The sequence below is a fragment of the Orbicella franksi genome, chromosome 7 (assembly GCF_964199315.1).
Source record: "Orbicella franksi chromosome 7, jaOrbFran1.1, whole genome shotgun sequence".
Taxonomy (NCBI): domain Eukaryota; kingdom Metazoa; phylum Cnidaria; class Anthozoa; order Scleractinia; family Merulinidae; genus Orbicella; species Orbicella franksi.
This window is the reverse complement of record NC_138151.1, coordinates 1,304,221-1,326,525: the sequence shown is the minus strand read 5'-3', so window position 1 is coordinate 1,326,525 and position 22,305 is coordinate 1,304,221. Positions and strand designations below refer to the sequence as shown.

Sequence of the window (22,305 nt, the reverse complement as noted above, 5' to 3'; positions counted from 1 at the left end):
AATATAGCCCCACTTCAGTTTAAGACTGAAAGAGTAGCCGACACCGTCTTACGCGCATCGTGATTTTGACCAACTTTGGCTCGATTTCCCGAAACTTCGGGTATATATTCAAGTGCCAAGGACTCTAAACTAACCCCTGATGGCCTTGGTCTGCAGTGAAATGGACACAGGAAATCTTTTTGAACGCTTTCTTTCGAAATTCTGGGCCGAAATATAGCCCAACTTCACTTTAAGACTGAAATAGTAGCCGAGACCGCCTTAGACGCATCGTGATTTTGACAAAATTCGGCTCGATTTCCCCGAACTTGGGCGATATTTTCCAGTCCCGAGGAGTCTAAACTAACTCCTGATGGCCTTGGTTTGCATTGAAATGAGCACAGCAAAACTTTTTGAACTTTCACTTTCTAGCTTCTCGGCCGAAATATACCCCCAGTTCACTTTAAAAATGAAAGAGTAGCTGAGCTGCCTTACGCGCATCGTGATTTTGACCAAATTCGGCTCGATTTCCCCGAACTTGGGCGATATTTTCCAGTCCCGAGGAGTCTAAACTAACTCCTGATGGCCTTGGTTTGCAGTGAAATGAGCACAGCAAAACTTTTTGAACTTTCACTTTCTAGCTTCTCGGCCGAAATATACCCCCAGTTCACTTTAAAAATGAAAGAGTAGCTGAGCTGCCTTACGCGCATCGTGATTTTGACCAAAATTCGGCTCGATTTCCCCGAACTTGGGCGATATTTTCCAGTCCCGAGGAGTCTAAACTAACTCCTGATGGCCTTGGTTTGCAGTGAAATGAGCACAGCAAAACTTTTTGAACTTTCACTTTCTAGCTTCTCGGCCGAAATATACCCCCAGTTCCCTTTAAAAATGAAAGAGTAGCTGAGCTGCCTTACGCGCATCGTGATTTTGACCAAATTCGGCTCGATTTCCCCGAACTTGGGCGATATTTTCCAGTCCCGAGGAGTCTAAACTAACTCCTGATGGGCTTGGTTTGCAGTGAAATTAACACAGTTACACTTTCTGAAGGCTTATTTTGGAGCTTTTGGGATGAAATATAGCCCCACTTCACTTTAAGACTTAAAGAGTAGCCGAGACCGCCTTACGCGCATCGAGATTTTGAGCAACTTCCGCTCGATTTTCTAGAATTTTGGCGATATTTTCAAGTCCCGGGGATTCTAAACTAACTTCTGATGGCCTTGGTTTGCAGTGAAATGGACGCAGGAAAACTTTTTGAACGCTCAGTCTCGAGCTTCTGGGCAGAAATACAACCGTATTTCACTTTAAGACTGAAACATTAGCCGAGACCGCCTTACGAGCATCGTGATTTTCACCAAGTTCAGCTCGATTTATCACAACTTGGGGGATATTTTCCAGTCCGGGGGACTTTAAACTAACTCCTGATGGCCTTGGTTTGCAGTTAAATGCAGAAAGCGTAACTTTTTAAAGGGTCACTTTCGAGCTTCTGGGCCGAAATATAGCCCCACTTTACTTTAAGACTGAAAGAGTAGCAGAGACCGTCTTACGCGCATCGTGATTTTGACCAACTTCCGTTCGATTTCCGGGAACTTCGGGGATATATTCCAGTCCCGGGGACTCTAAACTAACTGCTGACGGCCTTGGTTTGCAGTGAAATGGACACAGCACATTTTTTTGAACGCTCACTTTCGAGCTTCTCGGCCGAAATATAGCCCTACTTCACTTTAAGACTGAAGGAGTAGCCGAGACCGCCTTACGCGCAGCGTCATTTTGACCAACTTCGACTCGATTTCCCGGAGGTTGGCGAATATTTTCAATTCCCGGGGAAGCTAAACTAACTTCCGATGGCCTTAGTTTGCAGTTAAATGGACACAGCAAAACTTTTTGAACGCTCACTTTCGAGCTTATGGTTCGAAATATAGCCCCAATTAACTTTAAGACTGAAAGAGTGGCCAAGACCGCCTTACGCGCATCGTGATGTTGGGATACTTCGGCTGGATTTCCCGCAAATAGGGGGATATTTTCCAGTCCCGGGGACTCTAAACTAACTCCTGATGGCCTTGGTTTCCAGTGAAATGGACACAGGAACACTTTTTGAACCCGCAATTTCGAGCTTGCTGGCCGAAATATAGTTCTCCTTCTTTTTAAGACTGAAAGAGTAGGCGGGAGCGCCTTACGCGCATTGTATTTTTGAGGATCTTCGGCTCGATCTGGCGAAACTTGGGAGATATTTTCCAGTCCCAAAGTCTCTAAACTCACTCCTGATTGTCTAAGATGTGAGTGAAATAGAGACAAAACTTTTTGAACCCTTACTTTCGAGCTTCTGGAGTTAAATCTAAGCCCACTTTACCTTAAGACTGAAAGAGTAGCCGAGACCCCCTTAAGCGCATCGTGATTTTGACTAACTTCGGGTGGATTTCCCGTAACTTGGGGGATATTTCCAGTCCCTTGGACGCTAAACTAAGTCGTGATTGCCTTGTTTTGCAGTGAAATGGACACAGCAAAACTTTTTAAACACTCAGTTTCGAGCTTCTGGGCCGAAATATTGCCCCATTTCACTTTAAGACTGAAAGAGTAGCCGAGACCGCCGTACGCGCGTCGTGATTTTGACTAACTTCTGTTAAATTTCCCGGAACTTGGGGGATATTTTCCAGTCCCGGGGACCCTAAACTGACCCCCGGCGTCCTTGGTCTCCAGTAAAATGGACACAGCACAACTTTTTGAACGTTTACTTTCGAGCTTCTGGGCCGAAATATAGCTCCACTTCACTTTAAGACTGAAAGAGTAGCCGGGACCGCCTTACGCGCATGGTAATTTTGTCGAAGTTCGGCTTGATTTCCTGGGACTTGGGGGATATTTTCCAGTCCCGGAAGCTCTAAACTAACTCCTGAATACCTTAGTTTTTAGTGAAATGGACAGAGGTAAAAGGGGCGCACGCTAGGTTTCCAGGTTGGAGGCCGAAATATAGCCCCACTTTATTTTAAGACTGAAAGTGCACACGAAACCGCCTTAAGCGCATCGAAATTTTTAGCCACGACGGCTCGATCTGCCAAAACTTGGGGGATATTTTCCAGTCCCGGGGACTCTACCCTAACTCTTGATGGCCTTAGTTTTCAGTAAAATGGTCACAGGTAACAGGAGCGCACGCTCGGTGTCGAGCTTCTAGGCCGAAATGTAGCCCCAGTTCATTTTAAGACTGAAAGAGTAAACGAAACTGCCGTAGGCTTATCGTAATTCTAAGAAAGTATGGCTGAATTAGCCGAAACTTGGAGGATAGCTTGCAGTCTCGAAGATTCTAAACTATCTCCTGATGGACTTAGTTCTTAATGAAATGGACACAGGTAAAAGAAGAGCACGCTCGGTGTCGAGCTTGTAGAACCGAAATATAGCCCACTTCATTATCGGAGTAAACGAGTAGCCGAGACCGCCTTACGCGCATCGTGATTTTGAGCATCTTTGGCTCGATTTGCGGGAATTCGGGGCATATTTTCCAGTCCCGAGGACTCTATGCTAACTCCTGATGAAATTAGTTTTCAGTGATATGTACACAGGTAAAAGGAGCGCACGCTCGGTGTTGAGCTTGTCGGCCGAAATATAGCCCCACTTCAATTTAAGACTGAAAGAGTAGCCGAGACCGCCTTACGCGCATCGTGATTTTGAGCAACTTTGGCTCGATCTGCCAGAATTTGGGAAATATTTTCCAGTCCCAAGGACTCTAAAGTAACTCCTGATAGACTAAGATGTCAGTGAAATGGACACAGGTAAAATTAGCGCACGCCCGGTCTCGAGCTTCTAGGTCGAAATATAGCCCACCTTTATTTTAAGACTGAAAGAGTAGCCGAGACCGCCTTACGCGCATGGTGATTTTGGGCCACTTTTGCTCGATTTCCCGGAAGTTGGCGAATAATTTAAGTAGTGTAGGGCGCTTGTGTGGGCCGTAGCCAATCAGAAGGCCGTGCATATCATTAAAAAAGGCTCTCGACCAATCAGAGGGCCGGATTTGCTCATTAATATATTCATGAGTTAGGGGGTTATCAAAATATGCGTCTGCAGTGACGTCACAGGTCAGCAGTCTTTTGCATCCCAGGTCACGCGCGTGCCCAAATAAGGCGATAGCCAATCCCTGAACTCGAGGTTGTCATATGCATGAAATCGAGGTTTGGATGGGAATAAAAGGGTTTGCGCGAGTGTGGAAGGAGTATAGTTGTTTTGAGCTAGACGACTAGAAGATGTCCTCAGAGGAGAGCGAGACGAAGGTGGAGGTTTCTGAAGAGGAGATAGAAGAAGAACTTGCCGCGAGGGTGATGGATGCTGTTCATGACGGTATTCTTGGAAAGATGATGATATGCGCCGTTTCTCACGCTATGGATGTCCTCCTGAAGAAAGAGGTGACGAAGCTGGCGGATGAGGTGCTGAGTTTCAGAAGAATGCTGTCTGAGAAGATGCTTGCTGACCACTCCATCTCGTTTAAAGACCCCGTGTGTTTGGAGAAGTTGCCGGAGGGATTTGAGGACGGATGGAAAGAGTGGAAGAGCGCTTGGGACAACAGAGACGAGTTGGCGTACCGAGCATTTATCAAACAAATTGTAAAAAAATCAGAGGAGTGAAAAAACATTTTTATCCATGCCTGTAACATTTTAATAAAGATCCTTTAAAGAGAGAATGTGATTTTTGCATCGTCTGGAGTGCTTGCACGTAATGGAGACACGGAGTTTGAAAAATAGAGCAAAAAACAACTTTTTTTTTTAATTGGATACACCAGGACTTAATTTTTACATTGCGGGACTTGTGCCTAGTCCTGATGACTGGCGCCCATATTACAGGAACGATTTTACATGATTGACCCGTGACATGGCCTGGTCGTAACTGTTTCCCAGGAAGACGGGGGCATATTTTTGGGTCTCGTAATTGAAATGCTCGCCATAGATGGTCTTGCAGCAGGTTTCCCAGACTCTCCCCAGTCCCCAGGCTTCTCTCAGCGGTCCCGTGAGCGCGCGTACGAATTTTTCGTGGGTCCCACGTTGACTCAACTCTATTATTGGTCGGCGGCAGCAAGGTCTGGTTTGTTTACACACATGGCAATGGAGGGGTTGTTCCATGGCTAGAATTAAAGCAATTGTCTGTAAGCGTCACGTGCAAAGTCTACATGGGCTACTAAATTGTTGATCTCGTCCTCGTCAGCGCCCCATAAACTTGTCTCTACGAACAGAAGATCTAGTTTGTCTAGGCACACCCCAATGAAACCTAAAAGGGTTTCTAGGACATTGTATAACGGGGTCTCTCGATTCTCTTCTTCATCCTTCATCCATTCTTGCACTCGCTTTCTCAAGGTAGTCAACTCGGAATCACACCGCTCTAATACTTCCATGCTATACTCACTCGGTCCTTTGAGATTCCACAGCAACGAGAGTCTCCACAGTCTTCTGTAATGGGCGCTCATACAAGTTCAAAACTCAGAGTGCCTTTGACGGTCCGACTCGCTTATTTTATACACGCGGTATAAAGGGTGTCCAGTCTCCTACCGTGAGGGGGTGTGGTAGGGGGGTACCCCCTATCCCCTGGGTCTAAGTAACACGTGACTTGGTCTCGATCTGTGATTGGTTGAACGGATCTGCGTAAAGCGAATCCGCGTCGTTCGCTCTTCATTCTGCATCTTTGTATGTGTATAGAGCGCTTTTTAACTGTGGAAGTTTTTGAGACCATGCCTGCCCGCTCCGCTGCAGCATTGAAACGACAGAGAGTGAGAAGAAGAGAGTTCGCGCGAGAGTGGAAAAAGGAGAATCCAGAGAAAGTTCGCGAACAGAAAAGACGATATCGTGCCCGACGCAGGGCCAAGAGGTGTGAGGTACGGTTTAAGCACATTGCGGGCGAGGCTATAAAATCATTAGAAAGGAAGAATGGGGTTAAGTACAATCACGAGAAAATTCTTCGGAAGCTGTTTAGAGTCCGTATAGGGTTAACGGATTTCAGGCGCCCCGCGGAAAACCCCGAGAAAGTTCGCGAACAGAAAAGACGCAGGGCCGAGAGGTGTGAGGTAAGGAATGAGGATATGTATGATCCGGATGAAATTCTTAGAGGTTTGTTTCCGGGTTGCTCGATAACATCATCATCATCATCATCCATCACCACGGTCACTTCTAATGAAAGCGCCATCACCTACGCCTCCACCACGACCGCCGCCGATAAGAGCACAAGCACCACTACTGCATCACTACCATCACCATTTCCGCTAAGAGCAGTGACACTAAGATCACCACCACCACAAAGAGCACTACCGTCATCCACCAATACCACTGCAGCACCACAGGCATTACCCCCACCGAAACGCCGTGGGAAGCGGTTGTCTTATTCCTTCTCCTCTGACTCTGACTCTGACTCTGAGCCTGATGAAGGGTTGGTAGAGGAATTAGAGCGTATGTTAGCGGAACCCGAGGATCCTGTACAACGGAGACTTTCGGAAATCAGGAAAAATAGGAAGAAAGCAGAAGAAAACCGAATGAAACGAGTACGAGAAGAACAAGAAATGGAAGAGAGGATCGTGGAAATAGTTAGTGAGCTTGATCAGATGACATCCATGCTTCATGACATGGGACGCTCCAATACCACTGCAGCACCACAGGTATTACCCCCACCGAAACGCCGTGGGAAGCGGTTGTCTTATTCCTTCTCCTCTGACTCTGACTCTGACTCTGAGCCTGATGAAGGGTTGGTAGAGGAATTAGAGCGTATGTTAGCGGAACCCGAGGATCCTGTACAACGGAGACTTTCGGAAATCAGGAAAAATAGGAAGAAAGCAGAAGAAAACCGAATGAAACGAGTACGAGAAGAACAAGAAATGGAAGAGATGACCATGGAAATAGCTAGTGAGCTTGATCAGATGGCATCCATGCTTCATGACATGGGACGCGGGTTCGCGCAGTTTGAACGCGAAGATACAGTAGAACAGAACCGTTGTCATTTCCCAGTCACCAACGAACTTATGGATCAGTTAGAACACTATTTATTTTCGACTTAAAGAAAAAGAGACTCTTTTTGAAAAAAACAACAAAAGCGTGTGTGTAACTTTAATTATAACAACAATAAAGGTTTTACAATTTCAAACGTTTCTTGACCTGCATGATTTTCTTAACAATGCGTTCTGTCATGGTTTTACGTCCGGGTAATCTGTCGATGGCCTGGATCATCTTGGTGTCGACGTTCCATTTGTCCTGTAAGTTCTTGGCCTTGGAATAGTCAATGTCGTGTTGTTTGGCCAGTCGGTCCAGACGGTTGATCCCGGGGTCTCCTCGCGCCAGACGTTTCTTCAGTTTGGTACCAGGTCCCATGTACTGATAACCGGGCCAATGGAACTCGATCCCGGTCTTGCCCAACCATTTTTGGATGTCGAACCCATACCCTCGTTGACGGCGACGTCGGGTACTTCTCTTCGGGGGTGCAGGCGCCTTTTTTCCCTTCTTCTTAATCCGAGTCATAGTCTAGTCCCCTTCTCCAGGGGTCTTCGAAATCTTCCCAACCTGCTTGTAACTTTTCTGCGGCTGACGGTTTGGCCTTCTTGTACTTCTTTGACTTGCCTTTGGGACTGTAACCACCGTCGTCGTAGTCGATACCGAGTGATTTCAGTACACGTCTGGCTCTATCGGAGATGGGTGCTTTTTTCTTGGACGATAGGGGAGTTTTACCTAGCGTGACCTGTTCGAATGGACTGAAGGGTTTGGGGGTTTTCTTCTCCTTTTTAAAACCTGACGTGGAGGGTATGGGGGTTTTCAGCTCCTTTTTCAGTCCTGTCGTAGAAAGGGGTTGTGGCGGGATGATCACGGGGGCTGCGGCTGGTTGGTTGACTCCCTTGAGGATCTGTTTCAACAGAGTTTCGACGGGTGCGTCGACCATGCCTTCGGGTTCTGTCGTTCCCTGGTACGAGATGGGACCGCTTTTACCCGTCCGTATACGTTTCACCAGTTTCCCTTCTTCGTTGGCCAGGGGTTTGGTCATCTTGACGGCCATGCTGGCGGGGATACGTTTGTCGTTCAGGATGAGATGTTCTTCGGCGGCCAGACGTCCGGCTTTGTTCAACAAGGCATTCTGGCTGATCTTCCCCTTGTAATAATCTTGCAGACGATTGAATTCTTGAACGGGCACCATCATGACTTCGTTCATACCTTCTGACTCAAGGTCGTGTCAGGAAACTCGGACAATTCTCTCAAGGCCGTCTCGTAACAGTCTTGCCAGTACCGTATGGATTCGTCTTTCTTTTCCAACTCGAGTTCGAGACTTTGAACGGTTCGCTTGCCTTTACCGCACTCCCTGCACAACTCGATGCACCCACCGGGCGGCGTGGTATCTCGTTTCGTTTGACAGGTTTGGCAGAAGTCACCGAACTTTAAAGTCATGTATTCTTGATACAGGTCGTGGTACCTCTTGTTCAAGTACTCGTACGAGTCTTTCCATCGGGCTTCGCGACGATTGGCGTCTTGCAACAACTGCACGAGTTTAGGAATGGTATTGGACTCTTCTTCTCTCGGCGGGAAATTGGGTATGACGTCGATCCCCTCCAGCGGGTAACCGTCTTCGCCGCGTCCTTTCACCGTACACAACATGCTTTGAAACAACCGTGTAATCCGCTCCAGAACCCCGCTCCGTTCTGACTCAGGAGATGCTCTCTTCGACGCTTGAGAGAGTTTTTGCGTCTACCCACTTCTCGCAAAACCTTTTTATGTCTTTTCAGTTTCCCATAAGTCGTGACGTCGATGGGGATCCTCTTTTTCAGCAAATTGAGAACCATCTCGCTGATGGCGTTGATCTGATCTCTGTCGGCGTATTGCAACATCCGTTGACGTTTATTTCGATTGGCTTCTTTCAGGACGCGCGTCAAGAAATGACGTTGTCGTCGCAACCGCTTCATCGTTCGCGTCTAACGTCCGGTTGGTTCGTCCCGCTCTTTTATTCACAAGTCTTCGAGAAGGCTCAACACCGTCTTGGCTACGGTGCCGACCAGTTTACCAAGACCCTTTCCCCTTTGGACCCTCCTCCTTCTTCCTACTCCCACTCGACGTAATCCCACTCGTCGTCTCCTTCGCTTTCTCACCACCATGCCGTGTTCTTACACGTACTCACTTTTCCACTAGAATGACGTAGGCAGGTGATCACGCGTCTTTTTATAGAGGCACGTTTGAACGTTTCAGTGAATCCAATTATTCATCCAACCACTTTTCCGTCGTGGAGTCACTCTTCTTCGAATGTCTGAATAATGCTTCCATCCTTGTTTCAATTTTTCTCTATTTAGACCGCTAGTTAAACTGTCGAGAAACCCTTTTCCCGTTTGGGTCCTCCTTCTTCTACGTACTCCCACTCGCCGTCGTCTCCTTCGACTTCTCCTCACCATGTCGGGTTTCCACCTTAAATGATTCACGAAGGGATCACACGTCCTTCTTATAGAGGTGCGTGAACGAATCGTGTTTCGTAGTCTCGAACGTATCGGTCGTACGTGGGAGGTGCGAAATCCGTCACCGTGTCGTCCAACGTTTGCATCTTGACCAAAAACCCATCCAATTCCTCCACACCGCCCAGAGCGTAGTTCCGTAGTTCGGTCAACGTCTTTTCGTACGTCGTGTAAGCGAATTGGGTCATGTCCATCTTGAGCGAATACTTCTTGAAATCGTTCCATCCTTTCAGCGCGGCGGCGAGAGCCGTCAATCCTACCGCCGCGTACCCGTCTTTACACACGGATCCCACGACGATGCTCGCTGCCGCCGTCAGTAAGGCCAGTCCGTTGAGAATGGCGTTGCACAATTTGTAGTAACCGAACATCCGCCTTCGACACCACCAATACTTGTGGTAGAAAGCGTACAGTCCGTCCAAACGTTTCAGGGAATCCAAATCCACCACGGTGTTGAAAGGTTGATCCAATAAACAGACCAAAGTACTCATGACTCTTTTTAGCTTGGTGAGATTCTCAGTTTCGTACACTGGTCGAATTGCGAGTCACCGTAGGACGTTGTCCGTTCTTATAGGTAGTCGTGATCGTATTCGTCGTGGTGATGCCTGCGATTCGTCGACCCGCGGCCGTCTGTTGTTGTTGGCGCAAAATCTCTTCCAATTGTTGCTGCATCTGGGCTTGGTCGAGAACACGGTCTCCTCGCCTCCTCCTTCTTCTTCTTCGAGCTCGAGAAAGACCCGATCGAATCGACGAAGGCGGTGTGGAGTCACCGCCACTTCCGCCACCACTACCTCCTCCGCCTCCGCCTCCGCCTCCGCCTCCACCTCCGCCTCCACCTCCGCCTCCGCCTCCACTTCCACCTCTGTCAGTGCCTCTGCCTCTGCCTCTTCCACCGCTACCACTAGCGCTACTTCTTCTGCGGCTTCCGGAATTGCTGGAGGACGTCGGTGTATTTTGACGCGGGACGCGTCTCGGTCGTTTCCCTCCTCGAACGGCTCGTGCCAAAGGGGTGGACATTGTTATCCTGGGTGCCCCGACACCTGCCGTGACATTGGCGCGCAACACCGATCCAGCACTGCCGACACCCACCGTGACGTTGGTCTGCGGTGCACCCGAGCCAGCGGTGCCCACTCCGATGGGCGAGACATTGGGCAGAGGCGGTGTCGCCAGTGACGATCGCGGTGAAGGAGGCGTGTTCAGACTCGCACCCACACCCGCGGCAGGCGGAATCAGAGTACTCCTCCGAGCCGGTGTCCCCCAAGGCGAATAATCTTCCAGAGCCGAGAAGTTGAAATCGTCACTACCATAAGAGCTCATTTTTATCCATGTACCTTTCTCTTTCTATCTTCTTCTCGGCGAGTTCTCGTTGTTTATGAACCAAATAATCGAAACCTTCACCGTTATATGCGTTGATGATGGACCGTACTTGACGGTAACTCTCGCATTCCGTGACCTGTCTCATCGGTTCGTAGTCCAGCTCGTGGGGATTCATGATGTATTTGAGCCTGTTTTTACACAGGTGAATGAATAGCGGAAACCACTCGACCTCGCTCCTCAACATGATGGGGTTGCAAACTGATGGCATCGGACGAATCCTTCGTCTTTTAACACATGGCTGAGAACGCGTTGATCGTCCTGACTGGCTGGATGAAGATCCAATAGCATGTAACCGTAAGGTCGATCGGTGACCTTGCGAAACGTGTCCAACACCTCTTGCCATTGCGTGGGAAACGATTGCAGAAGTAAATTTCGTATCCCCAACTGATCCCGAGGGTTCTTGAAGGCTGCGATGTAATGCGCGTTTCTGGAAATGGTCTTGGCGAATTTTCCGTTGGGGAATAGATCCTGGCACAGGTAAATCACCGTGATGTTCCGATGATGCGAGTGTTTGGTGAAGAGATCCAACACGCACTTGTCGTTACCGCCCTCGTCCATTAGATCGTCCAAGACCAACACACCCCCGCCAGGAAACCATCGGGGTAACTGGTCGCTATCGGGGATGCATTCGTAAAACTTGACTCCACCCTTCTTGAACTTTTGGAAACCGTCTTGCCACGATCCGTAGCAGTAGTGAATACTCTTCGGTGTTTGTTGGAACAAGTCGCCGTTCTCCAACAACAGTTTGGTCGTGAACACCGTCTTGCCGCACCCCGACGGACCCGCTATCAACAAACTCGACGGCGTGTGAAATTGAAACGCTTTGCGCCGTTCCATGATCTTGAAAAAATGGTCCAGGGTCTAGAGACGTTCCGTTTTTATCCGATCAACTTGACCAAGGTGGTCTTGACGGCTGGGATGCGTTTCAACAGACTCAAGAGGGTGGTTCTACGATTGAAACAGATGGGTGGTTTGGCGCGACTCTTGCGTTTCACGAGTTTCTTCGCCTGGAAATTCTTGGCGTACCACGCTTTTCCCTTCTTTGGAGCCTTTGGAGCGACTCTTCTTGTGGCTCTCTTGCGTTTCCTACGCACGGTCACGGTCGCTGGTAATGCACCGGTGTCCAGGACACTCATTGGAGCCGGTTGAAGAGCGACTCTTCTTGCGGCTCTCTTGGGTTTCCTACGCACGGTCACGGTCGCTGGTAATGCACCGGTGTCCAGGACACTCATTGGAGCCGTTGGAGCCGTTGGAGCCGGTTGAAGAGCGACTCTTCTTGCGGGTTGTGGTTGTTTTTTTCGGACCATGTTGAAAGCACTGGGTTGAGGCGTCTTTTTACCCGCATTTCCGTAGCGTTTTTCCAACCTGGCTATCACGTTGTCCAAATGTCTATGCCCTTGAAACTGAAGAGCCATGACTACGCAACGTCCTTTTCTCAAAAATGAACGTCTTTTATTTCGAACAGCTTACTTTATAACAAATGACGCACTCCTCGGGAGGAACCGCACGTGTCCTGGTGACACGGGGTTTTACAAATCTTGCGCCAATCCAACTCGTCCACGATCAGACGTTCTAACATCTGCCCTACTTTACGATCGTTCTCCACAAACTCGTTTTTCTTAAAACGATTCAAGAACTCGTTCATGTCCCGACCTTCGGCTCGGTCGATCAGGAACATCAGGGCGTAATCACCGCAACTCTGACTGAACAGAGACTGTAGACTCTTGCCGTTGTGAATCTGGTACTTGAAATGACGGTCCAACCAGGCTTGGATCGGTCCGGTGGTGACGTACGTGTCCAACGGTAGACCGTAACTGTCCAGGATCTCGCACTTGTTCTTGTCAGCCCACAAAGCGATCCAATGCATGCCCGGTTTGTCGTGAGGGTCCGTGTTCACGATGTAAGCGGTCGGTCCCTCTTGAGGGACTGTCCTGGGAAGCCGATCGCAAGGGACCGTGCCGTAAAAAACACAGCAGAGCGACGGATTCGTCCGTGCCAAATAATCCAACTGCAAATTATTCAAGGCTACTGTCTCCATTTTTTCTTCTTCTTCTTTCTTCTCACTGGTATACGTCGTAGAGGACGACTCGGTTCTCGTTGATCTCTATCATGTTCTCGAATTCGCCGTACAACAAGATGGTCAGGTTTGTGCCTGGATTGGCTCCAAAATCGATCACCAGACGCAGTTCACCTTCCTGCTTGGGGTTCAACACTGGACTGTCCAAACATCCATTGGCCGTGTTATCAAATACAAACAGGTTGCATCTCTTGCCGTGTCCCCAGTCCTCTTTCCGGACCATGTTTCCTTTTCCTCTGCACAAGGCTCCCGAGGCTTTGAGGAATCTTTGGTAACCTCTCAGATCTTTACTGTCATCGTCGTGTTTGAGCTCCAAGGTCTCGTAGGGGTACTCTTCACCTCTCACCAGTTGTTTGATGGAAACGAGATTGAATTGTTCAAAACTGAACGGATTGACCGTCACAGTTCCATTGAAGGCCGTTTGTTTCATCAACACCACCACTAACCGATTAGGTAGCTTACTGTGGAAAGGATTGCTGCACTCGAAATGACGATTGTCATTGGGATGCGAGTAAGTACGAATTTCACCTCTTACCGTGGGGTAAGTGGCCACTCTTCCGCCTTTCATGCTGGTCATGAGTTCTCGGTACACCGAGGGAGTCACTCTCACTTGAGATAGGAACAATCTCACTTTCACGTCGGCTTCAGTCAGTCTGAGAGTATCGGAACCGGCCCATTGGATGGTCCACATAGCGGGGGCATTGAAGTACATGTCAATCTGGATCTGTACGCCGGGTACCAGTAACTTGCTGAGATAAAACACTTCCAGGTAAGGTTTGAACCTCAAGGTCACTTTCTTTCCACCCAAAAACTGAATTCGACTTTGAACCATGTTCTTGAGATCTTGGGATAAAGCTTTGTAATCGTTGTGAGCAGGATCCAACTTGTTGCCTGTCATCACGTCGCCTTCTCCGCGACTGGGTACACCGAGACAATTGTACCAACCCTCGGGTGTCAGGATCGATTCACCGTCGTCTCGGTCATGGTTCAATAGCGCTTCGAGGTAGGCTTTGTAGTGGTAAGTATCGGTCTGGGGACTGATGAGAGTCCCATTCAATCTCACATTGATCTGTTTGAAGAGGGTGTGGACCAGATTGTTGGCGAGTCCGACGGTAGTCGCTTGCGCTATATTACCTCCGGCAGCTGTCTTGACGGCCAACTCCACTTCGAAGAAACTCTCGTTCATGTCGATGAAGTCTTCTTGAGGATCGATTTGGAAGGTCACCGGGTTGATCCCCGTATTGAACGGATTGATTCTCACCTCACGTCGCGACGACATGCTGAGATCCGTAGGAGGCGTGGTGAACATGTCCAGGCGGGGGTTACGAACTCCCGCCGACCTAGCGTGAGCCACCAGGTCCGTCATCGTCGTCTACGTCGTCTTTTCCGTCTCCTTCCCAGTGCTGACTTTACCCAACGGTAGTCTGGGAGTTTTGAGGGTCTCTGGAAGAGCGAACCCCCTTTATACGTGCGTATCCCTCCGGGGAGACGTCTCACGCGTCTCGAGTAGATGGGAATCATGATCCAAACAGGTCTTTTCTTTTTCTCTTACCACCCAACACGCGTTGGAACTCTTCCGTCGCTTTACGTTTCCCGGAGCGTATGGCTCCCCGCTTCAACCCGGCGAGTGCACCTTTCCAATTGGGCTTTCCTCCTTGACCGCCCGAATTTAAACCTCTCAGACCCTCGATGGCCGTCTCCTTCAGAACGTCCTTGAGAATGCCGGGACCTCGTTTCTTGATGCCTTTCCAAACCTGGCCGAATATGCCAGACCCCGATTGGTATCCGTCGGGATGAAACCGTATCAAAGCTCCACCGATCATGATTTCTTAAAGTGTAACGTCGCGATCGTATTGCCAGCTCCAAAGGTCGTCAGTTCTCCTGTTGCCTCTGCCACTTGCACTTCTATAATGTCCAGTACCTCTTTGCGCACGGTAATATATTGAATGTGAGCGGGTTCGAAGTACTGAGTACCGGCGCCTTTTCGAATCAAGTTGACCTCTCTCAGTAAATCCGTGACTTGATTTCCCACCACGCCACTTCTAGCCACGTCCGAGTAGACGAGTAAGGATCGCGACTTGTTTCCCACCACCACTGCCTCAAAAGCCTCGTTCAGGTTCATAAAACGCCAATTGCAATGGATGCTGAGTCTCAAATATTTGACTCCCCTCGATGAAAAGGTTACGACCTTCCAAAAGACAGGTACCCCATTCGAGCCAATTACATCCCCATCGCGGACACTAAGGTTGGGAATTTCATCATTGAAGAATTCGAGCTGTAAGTTAAATCCCAGCACGCAACCGCTGCTGCTCTTTTGGAGCCATCCCATTTTCATAGCCAGGTCGACATTGATGAGTAAGGCGGGTACATCCGCTCCGTGACGTACGATGTTTTCGTTGTCCGTGACCAGGTCTTCCCCGTCCCACTTGAACTTGATGTAGGTTCTCTTCCCGTCGTCTCCGACATATTTGGATCCTAATTTGGGTCCGTCGTGTTTGAAGATGCGTTGTCGCTCGAAAAAGGCGATCATGGATTTCATGAGTCCAACACCGTCCACGTGGTAAATCGCATTCTTGAGGTCATCCGTGTCGAAGTAAGCGTTTCCATACGAATACCCCTTGGATGTTCGAGGTTCAAGGCGTCTCCAGGCACAATAGAACAAGTTGACTTTCTTATCATGGTTCGACATCAAGGAAGTCAGCTTCACGCGGTCATCCGGCATGGCGATGCTAAACAACCCCACTTTCCATCCATGTCCCTCCAGGCGTAAGGGATTGGGTAACCTGATCTTGAAACTGTTGGCCTTGTTCTCGGGAAACTCGTTCTTACTGCTGTGACTGGGTAAAGTGATGTAAAAATCACTCATCCTCTCTCTTGAAATGCAACGTGATCGTGGTCACACCCGACGCAAAGTCCACCAGTCGTCCGTCTTCCTCCGACACCTCAGTCTCGATAATGCCCAAAACGCCCGTACGCACCGGTAGATATAGGATGTGTCTCGGTTGAAGGTCGACCACGTCCGGATCGTAACGCACTTGTTTCAACAGGTCCGTGACTTTATTTCCCGTCACCATACTCTGTCCCACATTCGAATACACGAACAAGGAACGACGCTCGTGACCGAACGCTTCCGCGTAACTGCGATCCAGGTCCGTGAAGACCCAATTGATGAAACAACTCAAATGTAAGGTGTCCGTGTCGATCTTGTAAAATAGTTCGTCCCCGTCGTTTTGTCCTATGATCAAGTCCGTGGCCGTGGGGACGACTCCATTGGGAAATTCTTTCCTCAAATGGGGTCCCAAGACGTAACCCGGTCGTCCGTTCTGTAACGTTCCCATCTTGATCCATTTCATCCTCTGGGCCAATTCGATGCCGATGTTCATCTGAGGGTAGACGCGTTTACCATGGATCAGGAGACTGCGGCACGTTCTCGAATTGTCCAGGACGCATTCTCCATGCTCGGCCCGATGCATGACCGTGTACAGTAATTCGTTGGGACTGTCTTTCTTGTACAGGGTCACGTCGACATCCGTTCGAGAGTTCAACCTATGCAGGTATCGATCTCGTATCATGTTCATTAACTCGGTACCACTCCTCGGCGTGAATTCCAAATCGCCTTCTCGCGTCACCGAAGAGACCCGCGTGTATAGGTTTATGGACGCGTTCACCATATCGATCCACCAGAATTCAAACAGAATAGATCTCTTCAAACCCATCTTACGCGTCGCGGACGGAAACGAGAGGTCGCTGATTCCCACTTTCCATCCCGACTCTCTCAACTGCAACGGGTTCGGCAGACGGTTCTTGAAACTTTGGGCCTTGTTGTCCGGGAACTCGCTCGTGCTGGCATTGCTCATCAGTTGCACGTAAAAGTCTTTCATTTTTTCGTCTTGGGCTTTTGGGTCACGTACAAGCCCTTTTTATCCACCCAACTGTCGTACTTGACTGGCCAACCTTTCCAGCGCACCAAGACTTTATCCCCTTTTCGTTTGACGATCTTGTCGACGCGGAACAGATCGTCGTCTTTCACGTTCACCTTTTGTAAATCTTGCGCGTAGAACGTGCCCTCGACCGCCGTACCGTCCCATTCTTCCACCTTGTACGTGATGACCTTCCCAGGACGCACTCGGCGTATCACGAACACCTCCTCGGTCCATCCGGGTAAATACCCTTTCTTGAACTGACGGAACTTCTTGTTCAGTCTCACACGATCCCCGACTTTGAGTTGCGGTTTCTTCAATGTCCCTTTTTTCTTTTTACCGTAAAGAGTCTCCCACACGTCCTCGCTATTGCCCAAAGTCACTTGATCGGGAGCCATCTTGATACTGCGATGATACGATCGATTGTACCCTCGGACCAACTCTTGTAACACGGGCACATACGTCATCGTATTCTTCACGGTGAAGTACCGGTACATACGTTCCTTCAGGGTCCGATTGAACCGTTCCACCACACTGGATTTCGTATCCCCGCGCGTCGAAAAATGATGAATGCCTTTCTGCTTCATCAAATCCTGAAACGTCTTGTTGTAGAATTCCTTCCCGTCGTCCGTCTGGAGATTGATGGGTTTTCTACCGCCTTTCAGGATCTTTGCCATGGCTTCCGTCACCGCTTTACCCGTCTTGCTCTTCAAGGGCTGGACCCAGGCGTGCTTGGAAAACACGTCCACCACCGTCAAGAGATAACGATACCCTCGATTGTACCTCGAAATATGGATCACCTCGATCAGGTCAGCCGTCCACTTCTCGTCGATGCCGAACACCACCACCGGGACCGTGGGAAAACGACGACGTCTGGGTTTGTGCAGCGTGTACCCCAAATCCCGTTGCAGGACCTCGCGAGCGCGTCGTACCGAGATCTTATTGGCCTGGGCGAATCGCGTCAGACCGCCCAGACTACCGGGTCTGGAAGGATCCCGATACCGTCCCAGTAACCTTCCGGTCGAAAGCGGCTTTTGCTTCTTCTTTTGACTTTTCTTCATAGTCGATAAAGTTTGTACACGCACTGTCTCCACAACTCGAAACGTTGCTCCCGTACCTCGAGATACTTCTTAAATGAATCGGGTTGCCGTTTCAACCACAAGATATAAACGACAAAACGCATCACGTTGGGTTCGACGTCGGTATAGTCAAACACCTCCAAGGGCGAATCGCTGAAATGGTCGGGGATGGGTTCACCCTGACCGTATCGCTCGTAGACACTAGTGCACTTGGAACACAAGGTCGTCCAACACCATCGATCGTTCATGGTCGTACCCACTCTAGAGATCAACCAACTCAAAGCATGAGACATAATGATTTGAACCCAATTCTTTATTCACACTTTCTTATATGTACAAAAACGTCGTGCCTGATTGGTTCTTACGAAAAACAACACCTCTGATTGGCTAAACAAAAAAGAAGGCGAAAAAGACTTAGTCCGAATCTGTAAAGTAATCAACATGTTCCATGTTCTTAAGATCTCGTCCATACTCATCATCACAGTCTTCCTCGTAGGTATCCATGGCATAATATTTACAATTTCTCCAATCACATTTACCGGGTCTCCACTTCAGGGCTTCCTCCTCGTTCCCCTTCACATAGAATGCTTGACGCATACTCTCTTTACACTCACCACACAGGTCATCCTCCGCGGCCTCGATGGCACGGAAGAAAAACCGATCCTTCCACAGATCACGTTGATGCATGATATCGTAGATCAACTCTTCCAACTTCAGACACGTTTCCTTGTAATCTCCCTTGCTGAAAGTCAGTAACGACTTCACCATGGGACTCTCGTCTGCCTCCAACACCCGTCGTGATAGGTCACGAGAGAAACGCAAGGGCTCAAACAGATCACGGATGGCATCAGTCATCATGTACGTGAGGTTATCCGTGGCGATCAAACAGGCCCGCTCGGCGTCCAGGGTGGGATCACTACAATGAATGAATTTGAATTGACCGCTACCACTTCGGTACATCACGCGACACCACTCACCGAAAAACAAAAACACGTGTTTGTTCTTCTTCATCATCTCCAAAATCGTACCACCCCAGTCAGGACGACGTCTCATCAAGAGCTGAAAAGACCACAGACTATCGGGTACTCGACCTGACGGTTCGAAGAGATTGTCAAAAATGTACAGGTCCACCTTGGCATCCGGAATGGCGTCGAGATCTCTTAAAGTGTGTACCTTCAGATCCACGATCTGTTCCACGAGGTCCCGAATCTGGTTCGAGTTGCTATAGTAAGTCATCTTGACACCCTCAGACAAACTCGTTAAACTTCTTTCCTTCTCGATCCGCTCGCTTCGTGATCTCCAAGCCCGACAAATGAGGATAGCAACTACGCACACCCCAGTCAATCAAGTGCCTCTGGAGCATATAGTACAAAGGAGAGACAAGACGTAACTCCAATTCAATTATCCTCGCGTGTAACGGTCTTTCGCCTTCTTTTTCGATTGTATCCAAAACGTCAGAAGCTCGATTCAACTGTTGTCTCATCCAAAATCCTACAGGTCATCACCGCGTCAACAGCAAGTCGAGAATGATTCGCTGCGTCCCACGGGCTCCTTTTATACCCGCGCCGTGGATCCACTTTCACTCCGTACTTTTCCCGGATCACGTGCCCACTTCAGATCCCGCCAATCGGAACGAAGACCGTCACATGATCCCATCACACCACACGTCACTGATTGGTTAAAAACGCCCATAAAGTCGAACCACGCATTCCATCACGAGTCACTTTTCAGCAGAAGTCGTCATGGATTCACACGTCGAACCCGTCAGGAAGAAGAAAAAATCGCCCAAAAAGAAACTGAAACTGCTCTTGCCCCAGAGAGTAGAAAGAGAAGTAGAAGGTAAACAACTACAAACCATGCGACGTGAAAACACCTTGTTGGGATACTAACTCGTTCTCTATCTTCTCAGACTCACCTCCTCGAACCGTGCAACTCCTGGAAGCAGCCCCTGAAGTGGATGCCCGAGGAGAATCCACCGAAGTCCAAGTGTGGGAGGAATTCGACCCCGATCAGTTCCTAGCCCAACTGAAACCCCAAGATCCCACTTGCCCGCGTTGTATGGTACCCCTGACATACGGAAGCGTGAAAACCCCAGACGGTGGTACCTGGGAATATTACCGATGCCCCTCTTCCAGATTCTACACCAAGTGTTATGTGACCTGTGGCGTCAAAGAGGTGGACGCTTACCTGAAACGCGTCGAAGAACAGACCCACCACTGCTACAGGAACATCGACCCCGCTCGTTTCCGATGTCTATGCAGCAAATCCCTGGTCTTAGCCACCTCCCACTCCCAGTCCAACCCAGACAGGCTCTATCTCAAATGTCCCAAGCGTACCTGCAAGTTCTTTCAATGGATCGACGAATACCCACGAGGAGTCGCCGAAGCCATACTGATTAACGGACAGGACCCATACTAAGAAAAAAACACACTCTGATTTTTTTATTTCACAACTATTTACACGTTGGGTAATCTATCGTTCGCGTCGATCATCGATCGCATTGTTACTTGGTCACATTGATTAAAAGTACGGTAATAAAAATTGATAACGTTCACATAGCGTTTCGCTGTTCTCTTCTGTCTCCGAGTCCAGTAGGTCTGGAAAGGCTGGAACCCGTAACACAGCATCAGTCTGTGAAACGTGATCCGGTCCACGGGCGGCTTCACCTTCACGTCCCATACAAGGTTCTTGTATATAGTACGGATCACGTTAAACAACGTTTTCGCGAAACACTTCTCTATTCTCCGATACATGCTATGACTCCGCGTCCAGTTCTCCCTTTGCACGTCCATGAAAAAGAAGATTTGGTGGAGCATCACCTCGAGCTGACTAGAGTCTTGGATGTGTATCATCCATCGTCGACCCGCCAACACATCCCGGATAGGAAAGTTCCTCTCCTCGTAAAATCGGGTCCAGGGTGCGTCTATCTGGTCGATGGCTTCCTCATACGTAATATTAGGCTTTCTAGGTACATGGTTTTGTAGTCCAATCTCTCTCAAGGCCATGACTGCGCTCAATACAAGTTCAAAAAACTCAGAGTGGCGAACCGACGACGCGGATTCCTTTTTATGAAGATCCGTCCAGCCAATCACAGATCGAGACCAAGTCACGTGTTACCCAGACCCAGGGGATAGGGGGTATCCCCCTACCACCCCCTACTCACGGTAGGAGACTGGACACCATTTATACCATGTTTGGTAAGGGGTTACCCCCTCACGGTAAGAGACTGGACACCATTATACCGCGTGTATAAAAATGAGTGAGTGGGTCCGTTCGAGTCACTCTGAGTTATTCAACTTGTATCGAGCGCTCAAAAGAAGAAGAAGAAGAAGAAACCATGGCACAGGAGCTGACCGACGAGGAGATGAACCAACTGATGGATCAATATGAATCAGTGAGTATAACATGCACCCTATGTAAGAAAGTAATCTTTAGAACTCTAACCCTAATCTTTTTCATAGAATTACTGGGATTGGTTACCTCCCGAGGTGCAAACTTACATTCTCCATTTACGAGAGGCCCAGGCTCTCGTCGAGACACGCGAACGTTTAATCAGGCGAGAGCTTTGTAACGAGATACGCACCTTCGCCAAGATCAAAGCATCATGGGACCATGGCCCAATCAAAGTGGTTCAACGGATATGCCCACGAAATGGAAATAGGGAAATGCGCATGTACGGAACCTACGTAGACCAATACGACAGCTGTATAAGAACCGTATTGTTAGGGTTGTTTAGGCCAGGAATGGTACCCATAGAAAAGACTTTCATCTAACCCCGTCGCTTATCGCTCCGCTAAGTATGCTCATAATAGGTAGTTAAGAAATTAATTAATTAATTACGGAGGCAGATCTCATTTTCCAGCTTTCTATGGTTATTATGTCAACAAGCGTAACGAGAAAAAGAGACTCTATCTAGGAAGTAGTTTCAGGAAGGCATTAGATGTTGTCGTCTACTTATTGGATTACTGATAATAAAAAACTGACTAATTAAAAAAAAACGTTGTGTTTGTTGTCTTTACAGACCAGACGGACCCACGACGAAGCCTTCCCCTTCGACGATGACGACTGGATCTTTGATCCGGCTCACGACCGAGCGACGCTCCAAACCGGAGGTGGTAGCAATACAAGCCCCCTCCTAGACTTCGACTTAAGACCCGTAGGCGCTCGACGTCGCTGGCGAAACGTCCTCAACAAACAACGGTACGAAGCCACGCTCAGACAACACAGAGACGTGACTCGCGATGACAATCTAGGCCAAGAATTGACTCAGGCCCTTCAACGATCCATCGAGCAACAAATCGCTCAGGATCCTACACTGACACCCAACTCCACGGTCCATTTCACCATGCAGTCCCGTGCCTTCACGCACGCCTTTCAATCCACCACCTTCACCGTGCGAGAATTCGAAGAAGGGAGTGAAAGACTAGCCACTTATCTCCAGTCTCT

The 22,305-nt window shown here is 48.9% G+C and overlaps 1 protein-coding gene across 1 annotated transcript in view; it reads right to left on the bottom strand.

Annotated features, from left to right (window-relative positions):
* LOC145492112 (uncharacterized) overlaps positions 1-19,213 on the bottom strand; it is a 468,804-nt gene extending 449,591 nt beyond the window's left edge. Inside the window, exon 1 of the mRNA XM_081471443.1 lies at positions 17,635-19,213. Coding sequence (XP_081327569.1) covers positions 18,274-19,095 — 822 coding nt within the window. The 5' untranslated portion in view covers positions 19,096-19,213 and the 3' untranslated portion in view covers positions 17,635-18,273. The remainder of the gene's footprint in view (positions 1-17,634) is intronic.
* Positions 19,214-22,305: the final 3,092 nt, after the last annotated feature.